Below are 22287 nucleotides of genomic sequence, written 5' to 3' on the forward strand. Positions count from 1 at the left end.
AGAAAATCCCGATCTCATTTCCCTCCGACTCTTCGAGGCTGAGAACATCACAGTTTAACAGCCAAAGGGCAGGGGTAGAGTTCGATTTGGAGCCGAGATAAATTTCCTGAAACACTTAGCCAGCACGTGTGCTTCTCCGTGCCCTCTCTATCTGAAACAGTCTCTCTCTCTCTCTCTCTCTCTCTCTCTCTCTCTCTCTCTCTCTCTCACACACACACACACACACACACACACACCTAGAAGTTCATTTCTAAAAGGAGAGGTCAACCTGCAGTCAAATGGCGAGGAGAATGCACTCTGCATGTTGCTCATAGACTAAGAATACATTAATTGCGTTCACTGGTTCAGGACAAGGTCCAAGCCATGTCAAGCACTTTTCAAGAGGCAAGAGAGACATGGCTTAAGGAAATAATCGCTCCCAAGGTACTGTTTCCCATCATCAGTGCTAGCTCCAGGTTTTGAAGGACACTTGGGCAAGACTCCTTCCGGGGCCTGCCTCCCTCTGTGAGTCAACCTTCTCACTGTCATTGTCACCCTGCCATTGCTCCGCATCTTTTTTCTCATCATTGCTCGCCCTTGCTTAGGGATGTGGCAGGATTGGACTCTCCCACCCTTGTTTCCAGCTCGGTCATGAGTAGCCAGGATTGACCAGATCAGTCCACTCACACCCGTCAGCCATCCGACCTCCATGCAAGCTGCAATTTTAAAACAAGATAGGGAGGGGAGCTCTAGATTTTCATCTATTTAACTAGGGCTGTGCTCCGCTCTGATTCGGATCGCGAATCCGGAGTGGAGCAACCCGATCTGCCTCTGCCAAAGGTGGATCCGAATTGGGTCGGGGGAGCTGCGGATCGAGGCGAAGCGGTTCGCCACCATCCGGAGCTCCGAATGCAGGTAAGTGGGAGAGAGGAGGGCTCACGTGGCAGAGGCGGCGTAGTCTATGCGATGGCTGTGGAGTCAGGTAACAGGGCAGGGGGGAGGAGGGCTTACCAGTCTCTGTCGCGGTCCGGTGCAGGCTTCAACTGAGGCCCAGGCCTCAAAGCGGAAGCAGGCCTGTTTCCACTTTGAGGCCTGGGCCTCAGTTGAAGCAGCTGCCGGACCGTGATGGAGACAGGTAAGCCCCCTCCCCCTTGCCCCCTTACCTGGCTCTGCCGCCATCGCCACACGGACTGCAATGGCACCAGGTAAGGCCCCCTACCCCCACACTTAACTTTCTTCAGAGCTCTGGATTGAGGCAAAGGATCCGCTTTGTCTCGATCCGCTTCGTCTCGTTCTGCAGCACCCCCGACCCAATCCGTCTCCGCCTTTGGCGGAGGCGAATCAGGCCACTCTGCTACCGCTTCTATGAACTGAAGCGAAGCGGAGCACAGCGCTACTTTGGATTCCTTAAAAGGGGAAAAAAATAAACATGGGGAAAGTTGCAAATGTTGGTAAACTTTGGCTACTGGATGGTATAGAAATGTAACACCTAAATAAATAACCAAATTTTCCACCCATTCTTAGTTTATCAATACTCTAGCACAGGGCTGGACAACATGACTCCTGTTTCTTTGACTACAACTCCCATCAACCTTTATCAGCATAGCCAGTGGTGATGACTCATGGGAGTTGTAGGCTAAAACATCTGGAGGACCTCAAATTGTGCACCCTTTTTTTATGAGCTTAGAATTTAGAAGATTTTTTTATTTAAAAAAAGGCTTGTCATCGAGTTGTCTTATTGAAACGCTTCTGGTGAGCTCCATTCTTAGAGAAGCTTCCCTTAACTCTGGGCCAGCTCTGCCCTGAGGCCAGGTGGGCTGGCTGCTCAGGCTGCAGTTTTAGATGGTATTAAATGATGGCAAAATTAAATCAGTTATTTTAAATTGGGTTTTTTTACCACAAGGGGGCGCCATTTGGATTTTCTGGCAAGTGCCACAAACTTCCTTAGACCATACCTGACCTATGTGCCAGTAATAGTGTTTAGGAAAGCTCAGTGGAAACTAAAGGGGATGGGATGATAAAGAGAGCAAAGCAGGCAGGTCCAGAGTGCCGTTGCTGAGAAGATCTCAGTGGGTAATGTCAATATTTTCATAGAATCATAGAGTAGTAGAACTGGAAGGGGCCTACAAGCCCATCCAGTCCAACCCCCTGCTCAATGCAGGAATCCACCCTAAAGCATCCCTGACAGATGGTTGTCCAACTGCCTCTTGAAGGCCTCTAGTGTGGGAGAGCCCACAACCTCCCCAGGTCACTGATTCCATTGTCGTACTGCTCTAACAGTCAGGAAGTTTTTCCCAATGTCCAGCCGGAATCTGGCTTCCTGTAACTTCAGCCCGTTATTCCGTGTCCTGCACTCTGGGAGGATCGAGAAAAGATCCTGGCCCTCCTCTGTGTGACAGCCTTTTAAGTATTTGAAGAGTGCTCTCATGTCTCCCCTCAATCTTCTCTTCTCCAGGCTAAACATGCCCAGTTCTTTCAGTCTCTCTTCATAGGGCTTTGTTTCCAGACCCCTGATCATCCCGGTTGCCCTCCTCTGAACACGCTCCAGCTTGTCTGCGTCTTTCTTGAATTGTGGAGCCCAGAACTGGACGCAATACTCTAGATGAGGCCTAACTAGGGCTGAATAGAGAGGAACTAGTACCTCTCTAGTTATAGATCTGAATGGTCCATTTCTCCCATTAACTCAGTTAACTTTTCAATGTGTGTGACTTTAAATTTCTTTAATAACCATAATTGATATTGAACAAGATGTCGAACACTAGGGATGGATGGACTCACCTGCGCCCAGCTCCATTGGGGACCTGCCCTGCCACCGCCACTGCCTATCTCCACCGATGGTGGTGTGTGAGCTTTCTTGAGGTTCACCTAGAGCTCGATGAAGCCATGGGGCTTCCTGCCCTTGTCCAGAGCCTCCATTGTGGCCGACAATGGCGGCTCCAGAAATTGCATATTTCCAAAGTTTCATATAAATAGTGGCCGTAAAGGCCCCACTCATGCCTTTCATGTGGCGTGAATAGAGACTTTACAGCTGCTGTTTACGCAAATTTATAAATATGCAATTTTCAGAGCTGCCATTGGGCATATCTACACCACAAGGGGGTAGGGGGAGGATCACGGACTTAGCAGCTTCCGTGATCCTCCCTGGGTGTCCAGACAGCCACGCAACATCCCAGAAGGATGCTGTGGCCACCATTTTTTTAAAAAAACAACAACCAGGAGAGGAGTGCATGGGCGCTCCTCCGCCAAAGGTAGGGAAAAAAAGAAAAACTGTTCCCACTCCCCCGACCCCACCCCTGATGGGCACGGAGCAGCTGAAGAGCTCCATGTCCCATACTTGGTTCCTGGCTCTTCACAATTACTCGTGAGAAGCCAGGACAAAGCCAGGATGGCCATCTACACCTTCCACAGTCTTGGGATGATCCCAAGGCCGTGGGAAAAATCGGGCTAAAAGCCATTCCAGTTATCCCGGGGAGATGGAGGGATCATCCCTCCCTGGTCCCGGGATCCTCTGTGTGTGATGTGGATGCACAGGGATGAGCCCGGGACGATGCCTGGGATAAGGCATGGTGTGGACATGCTCATTGTTGCACACAATGGAGGCACTGGACAAGTGTGGGCACCTGCAGGGTGGTCACCAAGCTGTGGCCCGCTCGAAGAGCAGGCCAGCGAATGCACCGTGGCACAGCGAGCTGAATCTGCAGGGCGACCACAACATCCCACACTAATTAACATTCCCCAAGTTCTACAAACATTTCCTACATTCACGCATATTGGTAAGATATCAAAATGCGGTCTCACCTGTAATCTAGAAAATTGCAAGGGATAGATACTCCCCCATAAGCTCGAACTTTGGGGCAAGGCCACCAAACACGGTACACCAAACATGGCATTTCAAATGTTATGTTTCCAGCGACAGAAATTATCCACTTAACATTCTTTATACAGGCTTTGAGGGTTCAAGCACCACTGGTAAAGAGTACTGTGCCTCCATCCGAGATGTACGAAATGGAAAATTTAATGTCGGTCTTGTGCTAGCAATTGTAGCAGCACTACACCACTCCTGTATGATGGACTTACTTGCTCCCGGGTTGGGACTTGTGGAAATTACTAGCACGGAAAGGTCTTTGCTCTTGATTATCTCTGTGTAGCCTGCAAACAAGCTGTAACTACAATCCAATGCCTCTGGGGGAGGCAAAACAGCAGCTGGAGTCGATGGCACTCTGTTAAATTCTGTTGAAACAAGGAGGGATCAGGGCGACTCTTTCTGCTCTGGAGAAAGGGCTGTCAGCTGAGGTGGGCTCATACCCACCGGGGCAAAGGAATAGCTCCCTTGTGGTCCTGCCCAAACCATTCTCAAGTTGTAAGACACAGAGCAGCCGCCGGTGACTTCGCCCTTTTGGATTTAGAATATACTGGGTGAATGTAACGATTTATATCGAATGCCACGTATACATAGAATCATAGATTCATAGAATAGCAGAGTTGGAAGGGGCCTACAAGGCCATCGAGTCCAACCCCCTGCTCAATGCAGGAATCCACCCTAAAGCATCCCTGACAGATGGTCGTCCAGCTGCCTCTTGAAGGCCTCTAGTGCGGGAGACCCCACAACCTCCCTAGGTAACTGATTCCATTGTCGTACTGCTCTAACAGTCAGGAAGTTTTTCCTGATGTCCAGCTGGAATCTGGCTTCCTTTAACTTGAGCCCGTTATTCCGTGTCCTGCACTCTGGGAGGATCGAGAAGAGATCCTGGCCCTCCTCTGTGTGACAATCTTTTAAGTATTTGAAGAGTGCTATCATGTCCTCCATAACAGTAAATTCTAAGGCTGTGCACATCCCCCTCCCCCACGATTCGCCCTGGAGGCTGATTTGGAACTTCCAAATCAGCCTGATTCAACTTAAGGTGCCCCAGAACTGCCCCAGCCTGGCTGTTGTGCTTTTCTGAGTGCCCCCAGGTGCTCAGACAGGCCAGGTGCAAGGCCAAATGGGAGTCCATAGGACTCACCTCTCCTTCTGCTTGCCCCCTCCCCTCCCCTCTCCTCCCGTCTGAACCCAGTGAGCTGCTGACCCTCCTTCAGGACTTCCCTGAAGGCTCTGTGTGTGCCTCCTGTCCTCCAGGAGAGCTGCTCTGCATTGCTATAGATCTACTGTTGTAAAACCATGGCAGCTGGAAAAGGCCATTCCCAGCTGTCGTAGTTTACCACAGTAGATCTACGGTAGGGTAGAGCGGCTCTCCTGGAGGACAGGCAGCTTGCTGGCAGAGGGGCCTCAGGTAAGTCCTGTGGGCAGAGGGGCAGATGGGTGGGCCTGGGGCAATGGCTGGTCATCAGGCTGAAGTGCTGAAGTTCCCCAATCTGGTTCTGAACTTGATTCGGGTTGAGGCAGGCCGAATCAGTCCTCTTCGACTCAGATTTAGGGTTTGGGACCTAGGTGGTGCACATCCCTAGTAAATTCCCTTCTTGCTATATGTTGCAGCTTTATTATGACGCCGACTTTTCCCACCACCACCACCACCACCACCACCATTGCCTGGAGAACGAAATGCCACCGCTGGCCACTCCTGCTTTAGAGTGATGGATGCCTCATAATACAGGACAGCAATTGCCGACAAGAGAAATGATTAGTAATAAGCAGGCTGATGTGCACAGCAACAGCTGAAATAGAGCAGGCTGGAGTCAGCCTGCGTCTGTGAGCTTCTCGCTGCTTGCACAGGCCCTTACTAGCAAAGTCATTTCCCTGGTTTGTTTTTAATCTATTCAGGCTGTGTGCTTCTCCTTTCCCCCACCAGCCACTCAGCTTTTAACTCGATTCTCTCATGTGAATCGTATTTCTCTAGTGGTTATTGGAACCGGCTGGCATATGGCCTCCTCCTGCATGAACTCCTGGCGCTGCAGAGAACCTGGGATTCTCCGGCTTCATCAAAGCAGTGTCTTCCCAATGATGCAAAAACAGTAGGCTAAGGTTCCCTGGGTATCATCATATCTTGATCAGGGTTGCAGAACCTCTGGCCCACAGGGCCTAATCTGGCCTGCAGAATCATAGAATCATAGAATAGCAGAGTTGGAAGGGGCCTATAAGGCCATCGAGTCCAACCCCCTGCTCAGTGCAGGAATCCACTCTAAAGCATCCCTGACAGATGGTTGTCCAGCTTCCTCTTGAAGGCCTCTAGTGTGGGAGAGCCCACAACCTCCCTAGGTCACTGGTTCCACAGTTCCACATCCGTCCTCCAAGCCCCTCCCCCTGGGGGAATCACTGCTGTTAACTCCACTCACCAATCCAAATGGGAGCGAGAGCGGGGCACAGGGGAATGTCCACTGCTGTCTCTGATCTCAGGCCAAATGAGGTCACTACGTTCAACATCTAAGGTCCTCCTCCGGGTGCCTACTCCGAGAGAGGCTCAGAGTGTGGCAACGAGGGACAGGGCCTTTTCAGTGGTGGCCCCCAGACTATGGTGGAATGATCTCCCTGACAAGGCTCACCTGGCCCCAACGCTGTTATCTTTCCGGTGCCAGGTTAAGACTTTACTCTTTGCCCAGGCATATGGCGGCACATCTTAATCACCCACATGTTCAGTTTTTTAACGGTTTTTAATGCTTTATGTGTATATGTTCTGTGTTTTAGAACTTTAAATTTTGTATACTCATTTTTATCTTAATTTTATAATTTCTGTAAACTGCCCAGAGAGCCCTGGCTATGGGAGCAGTATATAAGTGGAATAAAATAAATAAATAAATAAATAAAAGCAGGGATATGGATAGTGGGACACTCAGCCACCACTAGGACGTCCATGATAACATCTTGCTTCCCACCCCAGAACCCAAACTCAGTCCTCATTTTTTGTAACTCCTGTCCAGATGTGTGTAAAGAAAGATATTTCCTTGTTGTCAGGGGGAGCAGCAGAGAAGGACACATGGGAAAAGGATTTTAAAATGGCGTTGCTCGCTCGTCATCCATCCGGGGCATAGCAGGATCAGTAACTCAGTGGCAAAAGCTGCCCTCGCAACTTGGTTCAGTGACTACGTAGGGGAAATGCTAGTGGTTATTTATTTATTTATTTATTTATTTATTTATTTATTTTTGAAGAGCAAAACACCACAGGAGTTTCTTGCTAGAGGCAGCTTGCTGGAATTAAATTCATGATCGCCATGGCAACAGGGATGACCATAATGTTCAGCTCCTGATCTGGGCAACTTCTCTCTGTGGGAGGCAACCCGGCATCTGTCAGTGTCATCGAAATATCAGTGCCTCCTGTCCGTGAACCAAGATACTGAGATGCCATTAGGTCTAAATCAGTGGTTCCCAAACTGGTGCCTTTGAGGATTTTTGGACTACAACTCCGATCACCCATCACTATTGGCCATGCTGTCTGGGATGCTGGGAGTTGCAATCCAATAGCTCTGGAACACACTGGATTGGGGAAGGGTGGTCTAAATTCTTCATAGCACAAAGGCCAGGCCCCGTCAATTCCAGGCTCAGACGCGTTTCCTATACGTAGCATCAAAGACCGGGTGTGTTGTCACCAGCAGGGCTCAGACCAATGGCCCTTGCATCAGTGCAGTTACCCCATGCAGTTAGAGATGTTGGAGGAACCCATTTGTGGATTCAACATATTTCCTTTGGCTCAACACCCGGGACTTTTTTCAGTTCCCGTTGTAGCACCCAACTCAATCTTTAGTGAGTCAAGCTAGATCATGTTTCTTCCCCCTATGAATTTTGCATACTTTGGGAAGGTTCTGGTATTTCTGCAAATTTATGAGCATTTTCTGCAAATTTATGAGCATTTTCTGCAAATTTATGAGCAATGTGTGCGAATTATGGCTGGATTTGCATAAATTGCAGAACTCAGATGGTAATTTGCACAAATTTGGCTGTAATTTGTACAACTCGCTCAGCAATTTGTGCAAATTGCTGAAACTTCAAAAAATGCGCAAAAACGGTCTCAGATTTCGGGGGACACCAAGCAGAATACTGCAATATGGAAGCAGTATGAAAGCGATATATAAAAGGGAGGAGCCACACCAAGCAGGATATAGTGCTAAGGAAGTAGTAAATGGTACGTGTCAATGGGCCCATACCACTATAAAGCAGTAGTGCGGCTCCTGCATTTTATATACTGCTTTCATTAGGGTGACCATATTTTGGAAACCAAAAAGGAGGACAACATGGTCGCCCCTAAGGGGGCGTGTCCAGTACCAAGGGGGCGTGCCCACCCGAACATAGCCTTGGTCACATGTCTGATTTTACAACACACATTTAAGACAAATCTGTTCTACATAATATCTTAATGTTAAAATCACTGAAATAAAGAACAAGTGAGAGATTCAATGTATCTGAAATTAACTTCACTCACTCCTACTTTTGTAGGTTTTGCTGTACTTTGAAGCTTTTGCTATAATCTGTGTGTTACATTCTCCCCTTCCCTCAAATATCTTTTCTGACTGTATCTTCACTCATTGCAAGCTGCTGTTGTTAACAGGGTTTACTACTGCCCCAAGATCTGTTTCAAATTTGGTACAGCTAAAGCTCTACCTAAAATCTTTCATGGTGCCAAATTTCAGCTCTTTATCTTTAAAAATGACAGTTTAAAAATATTTTTAAAACCTCATTTTTAAAAAAATTCCTAAAAAATCAATGGATGAACAGATCTGTTTCAAATTTGGTGTGGCTAAAGCTCAACCGAAATCCTATCATGGTACAAAGTTTCATCTCTTTATCTTTAAAAATGACAATTTTAAAAATAATAATTTAAAACCTCAATTTTTAAAAAAATCCTAAAAAATCAATGGATGAACGGATCTGTTTCAAATTTGGTATGACTAAAGCCCTTCATAACAGCTACCATTGTGCCAAGTTTCATGTGTTTATCTTAAAAAATGATGGAGTTATAAGCATTTTTATTAATTCCCATTGGAGCTGCTCTTTGAAAAAAAAAATCCGGATTTCCCCTCCCCCTCCCGGATTTGCCATCAAAACCCCGGGGCAAATCCGGTCATATGGTCACCCTAGTTTTCATAGCACTTCCATAGTGGAATAGCCTGCTTGGTGTAGGTTAGGGGGATTTGGAGCTAAATGCCATCAATACGCTGATGACACACAGCTCTATCTCCCTGTGACAACTGAATCAGGTGAGGCTGTGCAAGTCCTGGACCAGTGCCTAGACTCAGTAATGGGCTGGATGAGGCCAATAAACTGAGACTGAATCCTGGCAAGACAGAAGCCCTGTGGGTGAGTGGTTCCTACGGCATCTCCTGAACAGGGATAGCTTGGCCACGGTGGTACAGGCATTGGTAACCTCAAGATTGGATTACTGCAATGCGCTCTATGTGGGGCTGCCCTTGAAGCTGCTCCGGAAGCTGGAGCTAGTGCAGAATGCTGCAGCTCGGCTGTTGTCTGGAGCTGCCCCTTTCCAGCATGGAACTCCTCTGCTGAGGGAGCTGCACTGGCTGCCTATTCGCTACCGGGCCAGGTTGAAGGTTCTTGTACTGGTGTACAAAGCCCTAAACAACTTGGGACCAGGATACCTGAGACAGCGCCTTCTCCCTTACCAACCTGCCCGGTCACTGAGGTCATCTGAGGGCCTGCTCCTGGTGGTTCCACCTAGATCCATCCTCCGATTGGAATCCACCAGGGGAAGAGCCTTCAGCGTTGTGGCGCCCCTCCTGTGGAACTCCCTGCCTCTGGAGGTCAGGCAGGCTCCAACCTTGTACTCCTTTCGGCGCCTCCTGAAAACATCTTTATTCCAAGAAGCCTTTCTTTAACATGCAGCCTTTGATTTCTGTGTTGTTGTTTTTTGCTTCTTTTTAAATTTTGTTTTAACTGTTTTATTCTGTTTTTATTTCATTTTTACCTTGTACACCGCTCCGAAATTTTTCAATGGGGAGCGGTATATAACTATTCTAAATAAATAAATAATAAATAAGTCATACACACTTAGTAACTCTATCAAGCCAAAAGAAGAAGAAGGAAGAAGGAAGGAAGGAAGGAAGGAAGGAAGGAAGGAAGGAAGGACGGAAGGGAGGAGGAGGAGGAGGAGGAGGAGGAGGAGGAGGAGGAGGAGAAGAAGAAGAAGAAGAAGAAGAAGAAGAAGAAGAAGAAGAAGAAGAAGAAGAAGAAGAAGAAGAAGAAGATTTCACATTGATGAATATCCTGCAATAAGCCACCAGAACTGTAGATTGGAGCATCCTCCTTGGTGGTGAAGGGTGCTCCAGATGGACCTCGCCAATAATCCACGCTGACTATTGGGTCCTCCTAGACAGGAAGGACTATAAAGGGCTTCCTCTTTGGAACAGGGACAGGGACTTTGCCCAAGCCACAAAAGTCTTCCTGGTTCTGGTGTATTTATGCCCGTACCTCAGCTCTGACTCCTGGTACCGCTTGTGATTCCTGGTTCTCTACTCCTGTCTTCCCTCTATTGATGAATGGGACATATGTTTCACTTTGTTTTTGATCAGGATTTAACCAGTTTGCACCTTTTGGTGGAAGGCAACGAGTGTGTTACCGCAGGCCTCAGTCCTGGGCCCAGTGCTCTTCAACATTTTTATTAACGATTTGGACGAGGAGGTGCAGGGAACGCTGATCAAATTTGCAGATGACACAAAATTGTGTGGGATAGCTAATACCCTGGAAGACAGAAACAAACTTCAAAGTGATCTTGATTAGGGGTGTGATCCGCTCCGATTAGGAGCGTAGAAGCAGTAGCGGATTGGCCTGCTCCGCCTTACCCAGAGGCGGAGTAGGAGCGGACCGCAGACCCCTAGAAGCAAGGCGAAGAGAAGCGACCATTTTTCGGAGCTCCTAGTTCAGGCGGAGCGCTCCGGTCGCCATCTTGAAAACATTTCGCCATAGGATTGCATTGCGGCAAATAATCACGCATAACTAGGTTGTTTTTGAAGCTATCGTTCTGGAAATTCTTGTGCACAGAGAGTCGTGGATGGGGGTCATTTTGAGACCACTCTCACCTCTCTGCGTCGTGTGGGTCGCGTGCTATATTTTTTTGAAAATCAGGTCAACCGCGCGGCTCAAACGGCGTTTTCGGCTTTTCGCCCATAGGATTGCATTGAGGGAAAGAATCGGGGATAACTGGGGGGGGTTTAAGCTATCGTTCTGAAAATTCTTGTGCACAGAGAGTCGTGGATGGGGGTCATTTTGAGACTACTCTCAACTTTCTGCATCGTACGGGTCGCGCGCTAGAAGTTTTTAAAAAATCGGCGGGAAAAATACCTTTTTCAAAGGGCTGAGGGGCAGAGTCAGCTCCCGGTCATGATGATCCCAAAGTTAGAGGAGGGCATAGGCAAAACAGGTAACTTGGGATTCTGGGAAACTTCTCTTTCTTCATCTGAACGGGCTTTTCCCCGTGTTTTTTAACACAGTAGCCCCACCAAATGCACAAACACAACCTGAAATCATATACTAAGCCAAGAATAAGAGATAGAAACACAGCACTGCTCCCCACCCTAACTTTGGGGAACAACTGAAAAGATGTGGTGCAAGGGGATGAGCTCCCCTAGGGCATCTCATCGTGGACATGCCCCCACTCTCTCCTGCACTGGAAGGCCATTAGAGCCTTCCAAAGAGAGTAAAACGGTGGAGCAATGCCTATCATGAGTTGAAGTGAATGTTCACTTTTTAGTGGTGGAGCGATGCCTGTTATGAGTTGAAGTGAGCGTTTACTTCTTAATCTCAGAGCTGTTGGTGGCTGTCTTGAGTTGAACTGGCAGTTGCTTCCCCCTCCCCTGGGCACGTCCCCCTATTGCTGGTAAAAGACAGATATAGCCTTTTAAAAAAAATCTTCTTGCTGTTTATTGAGCAACACTGCTGCTTTTAATTCCACCCCTCCTTTGTTTATTTATTGATTTATTCCATTTTATATGCATTACTGGCTTATCCTTGGCTCACTTTCTTATGCCCCCAGAAATGCCAGCTGCATGCCTGCCTGCCTTCCCTCCCTCCTCCCCTGCCCACCTCGCAGGGATGTTGTGTGTGTGTGGCTTTGACTCAGGGGAGAAGTCCTTCCTGCGCTCACTTGGAGTTTTGGAAGTTCCAAATTTTGCAGGTTTAAGCCCCGCCAAAAAACAGGGGATGATGGGACTGCCTTGAGTCTCGGCGTGCGGCGTATGTATCCCTGGATAAGCTCTCATGGTGGTGAGTTTGAGGGGGTTTTTTAACGTGCAAAATTGACGGAGCTATGGAAAGGGGTGTTGGATTTTCATAAATTCCCCAAAAATCAGGGGATGATGGGACTGCCTTGAGTCTCGGCGTGCGTATGTATCCCTGGATAAGCTTTCATGGTGGCGAGTTTGAGGTTTCTAACGTGCAAATTGACGGAGCTATGGAAAGGGGTGTGAATGGGGTGCCCAATTTTCAAAAATTCCCCAAAAATCAGGGGATGATGGGATTGCTTTGAAACTTGGCGTGCGTGTGTATATCCCCATGAGGTGTCATGGTGCCAAATGTGAGGTTTCTAACTTGAACAGAAAAAAAGTTGTATAATTTTTTAGCTTTCAATGCAAGCCTATGGGGGGGGAAACGGAGCTCCGGATCCGGATCCGGAGCTCCGAGCGGAGCGGAGCGGAAGTGGGCGGAGTGGGGGCGGGGCGGAGCGGCCCGATCCGGAAAATGGCGGATCTGCAAGTGAAGCGGAGCGGGGGGTCCGTGCACACCCCTAATCTTGATAGGCTGGAGTGCTGGGCTGAAAACAACAGTATGAAATTTAATAGGGATAAATGCCAAGTTCTACATCTAGGAAATAGAAACCAAAGGCACAGTTACAAGATGGGGGATACTTGCCTCAGCAATACTACAAACGAGAAGGATCTTGGAATTGTAGATCACAAGCTGAATATGAGCCAACAGTGCGATATGGCTGCAAGAAAGGCCAATGCTATTTTGGGCTGCATTAATAGAAGTAGAGCTTCCAAATCATTTGAGGTACTGGTTCCTCTCTATTCGGCCCTGGTTAGGCCTCATCTAGAGTATTGCGTCCAGTTCTGGGTTCCACAATTCAAGAAGGACGCAGACAAGCTGGAGCATGTTCAGAGGAGGGCAACCAGGATGATCAGGGGTCTGGAAACAAAGCCCTATGAAGAGAGACTGAAAGAACTGGGCACGTTTAGCCTGGAGAAGAGAAGATGGAGAGGAGACATGATAGCACTCTTCAAGTACTTAAAAGGTTGTCACACAGAGGAGGGCCAGGATCTCTTCTCGATCCTCCCAGAGTGCAGGACACGGAATAATGGGCTCAAGTTACAGGAAGCCAGATTCCAGCTGGAGATCAGGAAAAACTTCCTGACTGTTAGAGCAGTACGACAATGGAATCAGTTACCTAGGGAGGTTGTGGTCTCACCCATACTAGAGGCCTTCAAGAGGCAGCTGGACAGGGTGGATTCCTGCATTGAGCAGGGGGTGGACTCAATGGCCTTCTAGGCTCCTTCCAACTATACTATTCTATGATTCTATGACTTTTTGATTCTGCATTTATACCATGCAGCTGCCTTTGGAATTCTTCTTCCAACTCCAGCTAGCTGTGCGTAACTTGGCAAGAGAAACATCAAAGTTTGGGAGCGGGTGAATCATTTAACTCTCCTATTTAAGCTTCAGAGTGGATTTTAATGGGGCCAATATCGCTACTAATATCAGAAGAATCCATTGAAGCCACCCTTTGAGGGTTTGGTACATTAGCTAAGTGGATGATAATTAGCTAACTGTTGGAGTTGTCCTTTTGTATTAACCTGGCACCCATTAGGCATGTGGGTTATGAGATAAAAGCCATAACAGCTTCCTTCCCTGGCAACTGTCAGCCATTCTCGAAGACCTGTATCTTGATTTTCTCCAGGCACAATCGACACGGGCACCCAGAGAGGCATGTTTGGTGGTTGCTCCCCGGCTTTGGATATTTCTTCTCTTGGAGATCTATGAAAGCTAAAGCTTTTGTCTAGGAAATAGTTATAAAAATATGCAGGTATATGAGCAGAGAAAACCAATGGGCCGTTTTTTCATTTACCCCGCCCCCCCACAGAAGGTTACTGTAAAGAACTATACCTCCTTGCTACCCCACCCTCTGACTTTGGACATGTCTACATCATAATGCCTTATCCTGGGGATTCCCCCAGATTATCCCTGTGCGTCCACATTATGCACAGGGGATCCCGGGGGCAGGAAGGAATGATCCCTCTATTTCCCCGGGATAACCGGAATGGCTTTAATCCTGACTTCTCCTGCAGTGTCAGGATCATCCCGGCTCCTCATGTTTACTCGCAAGGACCTGGGATGGGGCACGGAGCTCCTCAGGTGCTCCGTGCCCATTGGGGGTGGGGTGGGGAAAGTGGGATTTTTTTAAAAAAAAAAACACTAACCTTTTCGTTGGAGCACTCATGCACTCATCTTCAATATAAAAACAAAAAACAAAATGGCAGGCGTGACGTCCTCCTTCCTCCCTGGATGTCGCACACTGCGTGTGGACAAAGGGGAGGATCTCACAATCAGAATACCATAAGAACATAAGAAGAGCCCTGATGCTGGATCAGACCAAGGGTCCATCTAGTCCAGCACTCTGTTCACACAGTGGCCAACCAGCCATCGGCCAGGGATGAACAAGGCTTGACATGGTGCAACAGCACCCTCCCACCCATGTTCCCCAGCAACTGGTGCACACAGGCTTACTGCCTCCAATACTGGAGACAGCATACAACCATCAGGGCTAGTAGCCATTACGAACATATGAAGTGCCATGATGGATCAGACCAAGGGTCCATCTAGTCCAGCACTCTATTCACACAGTGGCCAACTAGCCATCGGCCAGGGAATGAACAAGCAGGAAATGGTGCAACAGCACCCTCCCACCCATGCTCCCCAGCAACTGGTGCACACAGGTTTATTGCCTCGAATACTGGAGATAGCACACAACCATCAGGGCTAGGAGGGTTATCAGGCTATCAGGGTGAGATCCTCCCCGCTCCCTCCCGGAGCACCGGGATGTGTAGACATGCCCTTAGACACCAGCCTGTGCTACATTGAGAGTTCCTTCAGCTCATGCCTCTCTTGCCCTTTTCTGAGCCTACTAAGGTTATGTTTTGCTTTGCTTGATCTGTCTCCCAACACCTCCACCTTCCTTATACATCCCCTGCTAGGAAATCAATAACTCCCCTAAGGTGGCACAATGGTGTGTCTTTTCTAATCTTGCCTGCCCTGATGCCACATCACTTCTTGATGATAGGCATGGGTAGATACTTGCCCCATCGCTGCTGCCATCTGCCCCCACATACCGGGCTGCGCATGCTTCTTTTGAGCCTCAGCTCGGCCTGGCGAGCGCTTGGCGCCATTGACGCAGTGGGTGGGTGGGGGATGTACAATTTCAGCAGCAAGGGCAGGTGGCTGCCGATCACTCATCATCATCACCACCATCATCATCATCTTATTATGCGGTCACAGACTCATTAGAAACAACAGCAGTCATCGTTAAAATATCATAAAACCATAATCATTATTTCATTATACGACAAGCTCAAAATCGTCATTAAAACGTACAATTATTTACAATATATGAGCATGGTTAAAACACGTGATAGAAAACATTTTTTAAAAAAACTTAGCATAGAAGTTACAGTAAGGTTGTCACACAGAGGAGGGCCAGGATCTCTTCTCGATCCTCCCAGAGTGCAGGACACGGAATAACAGGCTCAAGTTAAAGGAAGCCAGATTCCAGCTGGACATCAGGAAAAACTTCCTGACTGTTAGAGCAGTACGACAATGGAATCCGTTACCTAGGGAGGTTGTGGGCTCTCCCACACTAGAGGCCTTCAAGAGGCAGCTGGACAACCATCTGTCAGGGATGCTTTAGGGTGGATTCCTGCACTGAGCATGGGGTTGGACTCGATGCCCTTGTAGGCTTCTTCCAACTCTGCTGTTCTATGATTCTATGATTCTATGATTCTATGAAAGCATCTTAGGAGACCTTTGAACAGAGAAGAGAAACTTAGCGAGGAAGTATTCCACATACTGTTCTGATGATCTTCCAGAGCATTTCCTCGGCCAAGTAGTCAATTTCGCTTCTCCCTGTGGAAGTGATGCCCTGTGCTCATAGGGGCCTTGTGAGCGCTCAAGCGTAGGTCCGCGATCACACCAAATGCGCCCGACTGGGTCCAGGGGTGCAGACTCACGGGAGGCCATCAGACTCCCAGGCTCAGTCAGGCTTTCGCAACATCCCTACTTGATTCAAGCAATGCCCAACTGCTTCTGGTGCCACAACTCATACTGTGTCACTTGTGGGTGTTACCTATGATGTCACAATGCTTTCATAATGGCATGATTTGAACAGCCAAGTCTATACCTCCCATAGGTAAGGTGGACCTCTGGACTTTTTTTCTGTCCTCTCTCTCTCTTTCACACACACACACACACACACACACACACACATACACCAAAAGTAACCATGCTGTGCGGTTCAACAGATTTACAACATTTGTATACCACTTCATATCTTTATAGATTCCAGAGCGTTGAACATAATTTATTTATTTATTTATTTATTTAAAACATTTATATCCCACCCTATATCATTAAGATCTCAGGGCGGCGTACAGATATAAAACATACAGTATAAAACAGTAAATATACACAGCTAAAAACAAATTAAAAGGCACAATAGCACAAAGGGAGAACAATGAATACACCATATTCAAATAATTAAAAACTGAAAATCATTAAAGACTGTGGCTGATCATTTAAGGAATGCTTCTTGGAAAAGGACTGTTTTCAGTAGGGATGTGCTCCGCTTCTAATCGGACCGGCGAATTAGAAGCGGAGCGGGGGGCTTCGCCTGCCCTTAAGGCGGAGGTGAAGAGGATTGGGGGGCCGGCGGAGCGTGGCGAAGAGGATCGAGGTGAAGGCGGATCCTTCGCCTCGATCCGGAGCTCCGCCGGAAAGGTAAGTGAGGTTTACCGGGCCCTGCCGCTGTCGCTGTCGCCCATGCGGCGACAGCGGCAGGGCCCGGTAACCCCCCCTCCCTCCTCTCCCTTACCTGTGCCACAAGGCCCAGACTTCCTCGTTGAACTGCGGGCTCAATTGAAGAAGCCTAGCGACTGCGGATGGAGGCAGGTAAGGCCCCCCTCCCCCTTGGTCCCTTACCGGGCTCTGCCACCGTCGCCGTTGGCTTGTACCTTGGCGTGCATGTGTATCCCTGGATAAGGTATCATGGTGGCAAGTTTGAGATTTTTAACGTGCAAATTGACGGAGCTATCGAAAGGGGTGTGAATGGGGTGCCCGATTTTCATAAATTCCCCAAAAATCAGGGGATGATGGGACTGCCTTGAGTTTTGGCGTGCATCTGTATCCCTGGATAAGCTATCATGGTGGCGAGTTTGAGATTTCTAACGTGCAAATTGACGGAGCTATTGAAAGGGGTGTGAATGGGGTGCCCGATTTTCATAAATTCCCCAAAAATCAGGGGATGATGGGACTGCCTTGAGTTTTGGCGTGCATCTGTATCCCTGGATAAGTTATCATGGTGGTGAGTTTGAGATTTTTAACGTGCAAATTGACGGAGCTATCGAAAGGGGTGTGAATGGGGTGCCCGATTTTCATAAATTCCCCAAAAATCAGGGGATGATGGGACTGCCTTGAGTCTCAGTGTGCATATGTATCCCTGGATAAGCTATCATGGTGGCAAGTTTGACATTTTTAACGTGCAAATTGACGGAGCTATCGAAAGGGGTGTGAATGGGGTGTCCGATTTTCATAAATTCGCCAAAAATCAGGGGAAGATAGGATTGCCTTGAGTCTTGGCGTGCATGTGTATACCTCCATGAGGTGTCATGGTGCCAAACTTGAGGTTTCTAACTTTAACAGAAAAAAAGTTGTATACTTTTTTAGCTTAATGCAAGCCTATGGGGGGCGGAAACGGAGCTCCGATCCGGATCCGGAGCTCCGCAGGGTGCGGAGAAGGCCCTCCTCCTAGTACCCACCTGCCTCACTTCCTTTGGCAGGGGCTCACAGAGAAGGGCACCCTGTAGATGATCTTAAGGTCAGGGCAGGTACATATGGGAGGAGGCGTTCCTTCAAATAACCTGGCCCCAAACCGTTTAGGGCTTTAAATGTCAATACCAGCACTTTGAATTGGGCCTGGACCTGGACTGGCAGCCAATGAAGTTGTAAAAGGACTGGCTTAATGTGATCTCACTGGCCTGAAATAGAAGATTTAGCCCACTATTTACTTGAATGTTTATATTCAAAATGTAGAGAATATTATCTATCTATGTTTTTAATGCGCATGAGAGACTGGACAGCCAAGGACAAATTGTCCTTTCTTTTATGTGGTTCTAACTATTTTGTGACCCAGAGGGTCGCTCTCTTCGCTCTTAAAGCAGCTAGCATAAGGAAAAAAGAATTAGAAAAAATGGATCAATTAATAAGTTTTTATCAAATGTTGTAATATACGAGGGGTCTTATGAACTGTTAGTCATATATAATATCATATACGAATTGTATATTGTTTAAAATTTTAAATCATAAATTTTAAGTAATGTCTGTTTGTTTTTAATGATTATGTGATTTTTTGAAATGGTCAGAAGACTTGTTCAATAATGGTATTCATTCATTCATTCATTCATTCATTCATTCATTCATATAACGCATCGCAGTAATCCAAACGAGAGGTTATCAGAGCATGGATAACTGTAGCTAGGCTATCTCTGTCCAGATAAGGGCGCAGTTGGTATATCAGCCTCAGCTGATAAAAGGTGCTCTTTGCTACAGAGTTCACCTGTGCCTCAGGTGACAGTTCTGGATCGAAGAGCACCCCCAAACTACGGACCCGATCCTTTAGGGAGAGTGCAACCCCCTCCAGGACAGGGCAAACATCACCTCGCCGGACAGATGAACCACCCGCTAACAGTACCTCCGTCTTGTCTGGATTGAGTCTCAGTTTGTTAGCCCTCATCCAGTCCATTACCATGCCCAGACACTGGTTCAGAACATATTGGCTGAGTATGCTAGGAATTGTGGTCCGAGACATCTGGAGTTTTCCAGGCTGGGGAAGGTCAGCCTAAGCAGCTGTTTGACTAACTATGCCCTTGATCTTCGATCTAACAAAAGTGAAGCAGGCAAAGAACTCCATCAAACTTGTTGCTGCTTCTTTGACGGCTCCTGACATTGACTTTTCAAGCCTGTTTTGTTTCTGTTCCCACCCCCCCTACCCCCCCTCTCTCCCTTGCTCACAGGTGCACAAGGAAAGAACAGTGTGAACGCTCCAGCGAGCCTAGGAGGTTTGCCTCCGAGATGAAGCAATGTGTCCGGCTCACCGTCCACCCCAACAACATCTCCGTCTCCCAATATAGCGTGATGGTAAGCATGGCGGCCTCCTTGTTCACCCGCATCAGCATCTCAGCCCCCTCTTTCTGCCTTCCCCCTTTCTTGCAAGCCAGCTTAATATCCCCTTTCTAAAAATAATAATTCAGCAATACATCGAACTCAGTTGGAAGTGGAGCAGTCACTTGACCATACCACTGGTCCGTCTGAATGGGTCTCAAACAATGTGAATCTATGCACACTTGGGTAGACGTGCACCCATTGGACTCAGAGGTCTTAGGAGCATCTAAGGTTATTTCCCACAGGACTGGGACATAAGGTGATTCTCTAGTATTCTCAGGAAATTTCCTTGGCATGTAGAGCTAGGAATGTAGGGATTTAGAGCCTTGGTTCATCTAGACCAGTATTGTCGACCCAGACTGGCAGCAGTGGGTCTCCAGGGTTTCAGTAGGGCGAACCTATGAAAAGGAGGACAGGGCTCCTGTATCTTTAACAGTTGTATAGAAAAGGGAATTTCAGCAAGTGTCATTTGAATGCACGTAGCACCTGGTGAAATTTTGTCTTCATCATAACAGTTAAAGCTGCAGGAGTCCTGCCCTCTTGACCAGGTACAAAAGAGAGGAGGGCACCTGCAGCTTTATCTATTGCAATGAAGAGGGAATTTCACCAAATGTGGTATGCATACAAATGAAACCTGCTGAAAATCCCTTTTCTCTACAACTGTTAGAGATACAGGAGCCCTGTCCTCCTTTTCATATGGTCACCCTAGTTTCAGCCAGGATTCCCCCACCCCACCCCCCCGGCCACCTGGACATGCTGAGGATCAAATTCAGGACCTTCTCCATGCAAAGTGAGTGCTCTACCATAGGGTGACCATATGGAAAGGAGGACCAGGCTCCTGTATCTTTAACAGTTGTATTGAAAAGGGAATTTTAGCAGGTGTCATTTGTATATGTGGAGAACCTGGTGAAATTTCCTCTTTGTCACAACAGGTAAAGCTGCAGGTGCCCTGCCCTCTTTTACATCTGGTCACTCTAGTATAGCTCCTGCAGCTTTAACTGTTGTGATGAAGAGAGAATTTCACCAGGTTCTCCATATATCGAAATGACACCTGCTGAAATGCCCTTTTCTATGCAACTTTTAAAGATACAGGAGCCCTGTCCTCCTTTCCATATGGTCACCCTACTAGTAGTCTACCATCTTTCATAGAGACCTATTATCTTTCCTTTTATACACTTCTATTGAAATTCGGTTGAAAACATAAGAAGAGAATATGAAAATATAACGCGCATACAAGCAAATCAATAAAAAATAAGAACCAAGATAAGAGGAATAGATAATGAGCAGGTAATTTTCCATCACGGTTTCAATAGATTTCATTTGATTGTTTGCTTACATCAAATAATGCTTTGCACTACGCAGGTTATGATGAGCCATCCAGTATCTTGCAAAAGAGAAGCAAACTCTGTTTAACCTATTTTCTCTCCAACAAATATATGCCATTGTTCTTTCTAACTTCACATCATACTGTATTTCATTTAGCCACTCTGACTTGGATTGTATTGACTATTTTCCATTTAGCACTGGTTTCCCCAACCAGGTGCCTTTCCGATGTTTTGGACTACAACTCCCAGGATTCCTGACCATTGGCAATGCAGCTGGGGATGATGGGAGTTGAATAGGGATGTCATGGGCATCCAGTTTGGTCCAGAAATCTGGTGGGGACCCCTCCATCTAGATCTTTGGACCTGGCTTGCTGAACCATGGGGTGCTCATCCTGGTTATCCCGGGGAAATGGAGGATCTTCCATTTGGAGAAGACAATTATGGAAGAAGAGAATTATGGAGAAGAGAATTCGTTTCCATGACAGCCCACTCAGCATGCAGAATAAAGAAGGATGCAGACAAGCTGGAGCATGTTCAGAGGAGGGCTTGATGGCCTTATAGGCCCCTCCAACTCTACTGTTCTATGATCCGATGGTTCTATTATAAAGTGATACAGTCCAGTCACAGGCTTGTGGCCTCAGTGAGAACTAGGCCTTGTACTGAAAAGACTCTTGAAGATTTTAGGGTGGAGGAAGTCTGTTCACACGAGCACTTCATGGGAGGTGGCGTCTCCCTTACTTTTACTGGTTAGTTCACCTCTTCACATTCAGCTAGCCTAAGGCTTCAAATGCCTCATTAGCTGCTGTGTATGTTTTCAGCTTCCTCACGTTTGTAGTGATGCTGATGTTGAAGGGAGGGGAGGGAGCAAGCAAGAGGTTACCAGGCAACATGAGTAGTTACAAAGCACTGCAAGGACGTCATAATTGCAGCAGGCTGGTCCCTCTGCCTCCACACCCTGGACAGCAAAGCCTCAACCTGACTGTCCATCCCACTTCCTCTCAACGAAGTTTTCCAGGTGGTCCCCGTGACTTGGGCTCTGAGAGTCAGGAGGCACAGCCTGGGATTGAAGGGATGGTGCCTCATTGGTGGAATTCAGTGGAACGGGGTGAAGCCTAGGGGGGCATGGAATGACACCTGGAAGTTCAAAAGGCAGTGTTGTTTTGAGCCAAGCATTATATCATAGGGATAGAAGGATTGACCACCCGTTTTCGGCAGCTTCTCAACAAGCTCCTGCTCCCCCTCCCCTTGGTTTCAGCCCACGGTGCTGCGCATTGTCGAGCACCTGACGAGGCCGTGCACCCACCTGTGGTTCCCCGGCGAGCCACCATTTTGCAAAACAGCAATGTGGGAAGACCTGGAAAGGTCATGTTCCATACAGTGGCCATTTATGCAACGTTAAAGGTGCGGATGCTCCATTTGCCATAGCTTGGTGAGCAGGGACTTGGAGTTGTGGTGGGACCCGAAAGGGCGGGTCCCTGTGGTTCGCTGAGTGGTGGTCACAGACTCTCAAGACACAATTTCTCTCTATTTAAAAGGTTTATTATGAGCAGTGCTGCAAGGTGACAGTCTCAGAAGACCTGAGGAACTGCCCAATAATTTCAGGAAAGGCTAACTAACATATTTATA

General features: G+C 47.6%; 1 protein-coding gene across 4 annotated transcripts in view; it reads left to right on the plus strand.

The window, feature by feature from the left end:
* Window positions 1–22287, plus strand: part of PLXNA4 (plexin A4) — a 695664-nt gene that overhangs the window by 488328 nt on the left and 185049 nt on the right. For all 4 annotated transcript variants that reach the window (XM_063134640.1, XM_063134643.1, XM_063134642.1 and 1 more), the window contains one exon: window positions 19189–19312. In XM_063134640.1, coding sequence (XP_062990710.1) covers window positions 19189–19312 — 124 coding nt within the window. The remainder of the gene's footprint in view (window positions 1–19188; window positions 19313–22287) is intronic.

This window comes from Elgaria multicarinata, chromosome 9, assembly GCF_023053635.1.
Source record: "Elgaria multicarinata webbii isolate HBS135686 ecotype San Diego chromosome 9, rElgMul1.1.pri, whole genome shotgun sequence".
Classification (NCBI taxonomy): Eukaryota; Metazoa; Chordata; class Lepidosauria; order Squamata; family Anguidae; genus Elgaria; species Elgaria multicarinata.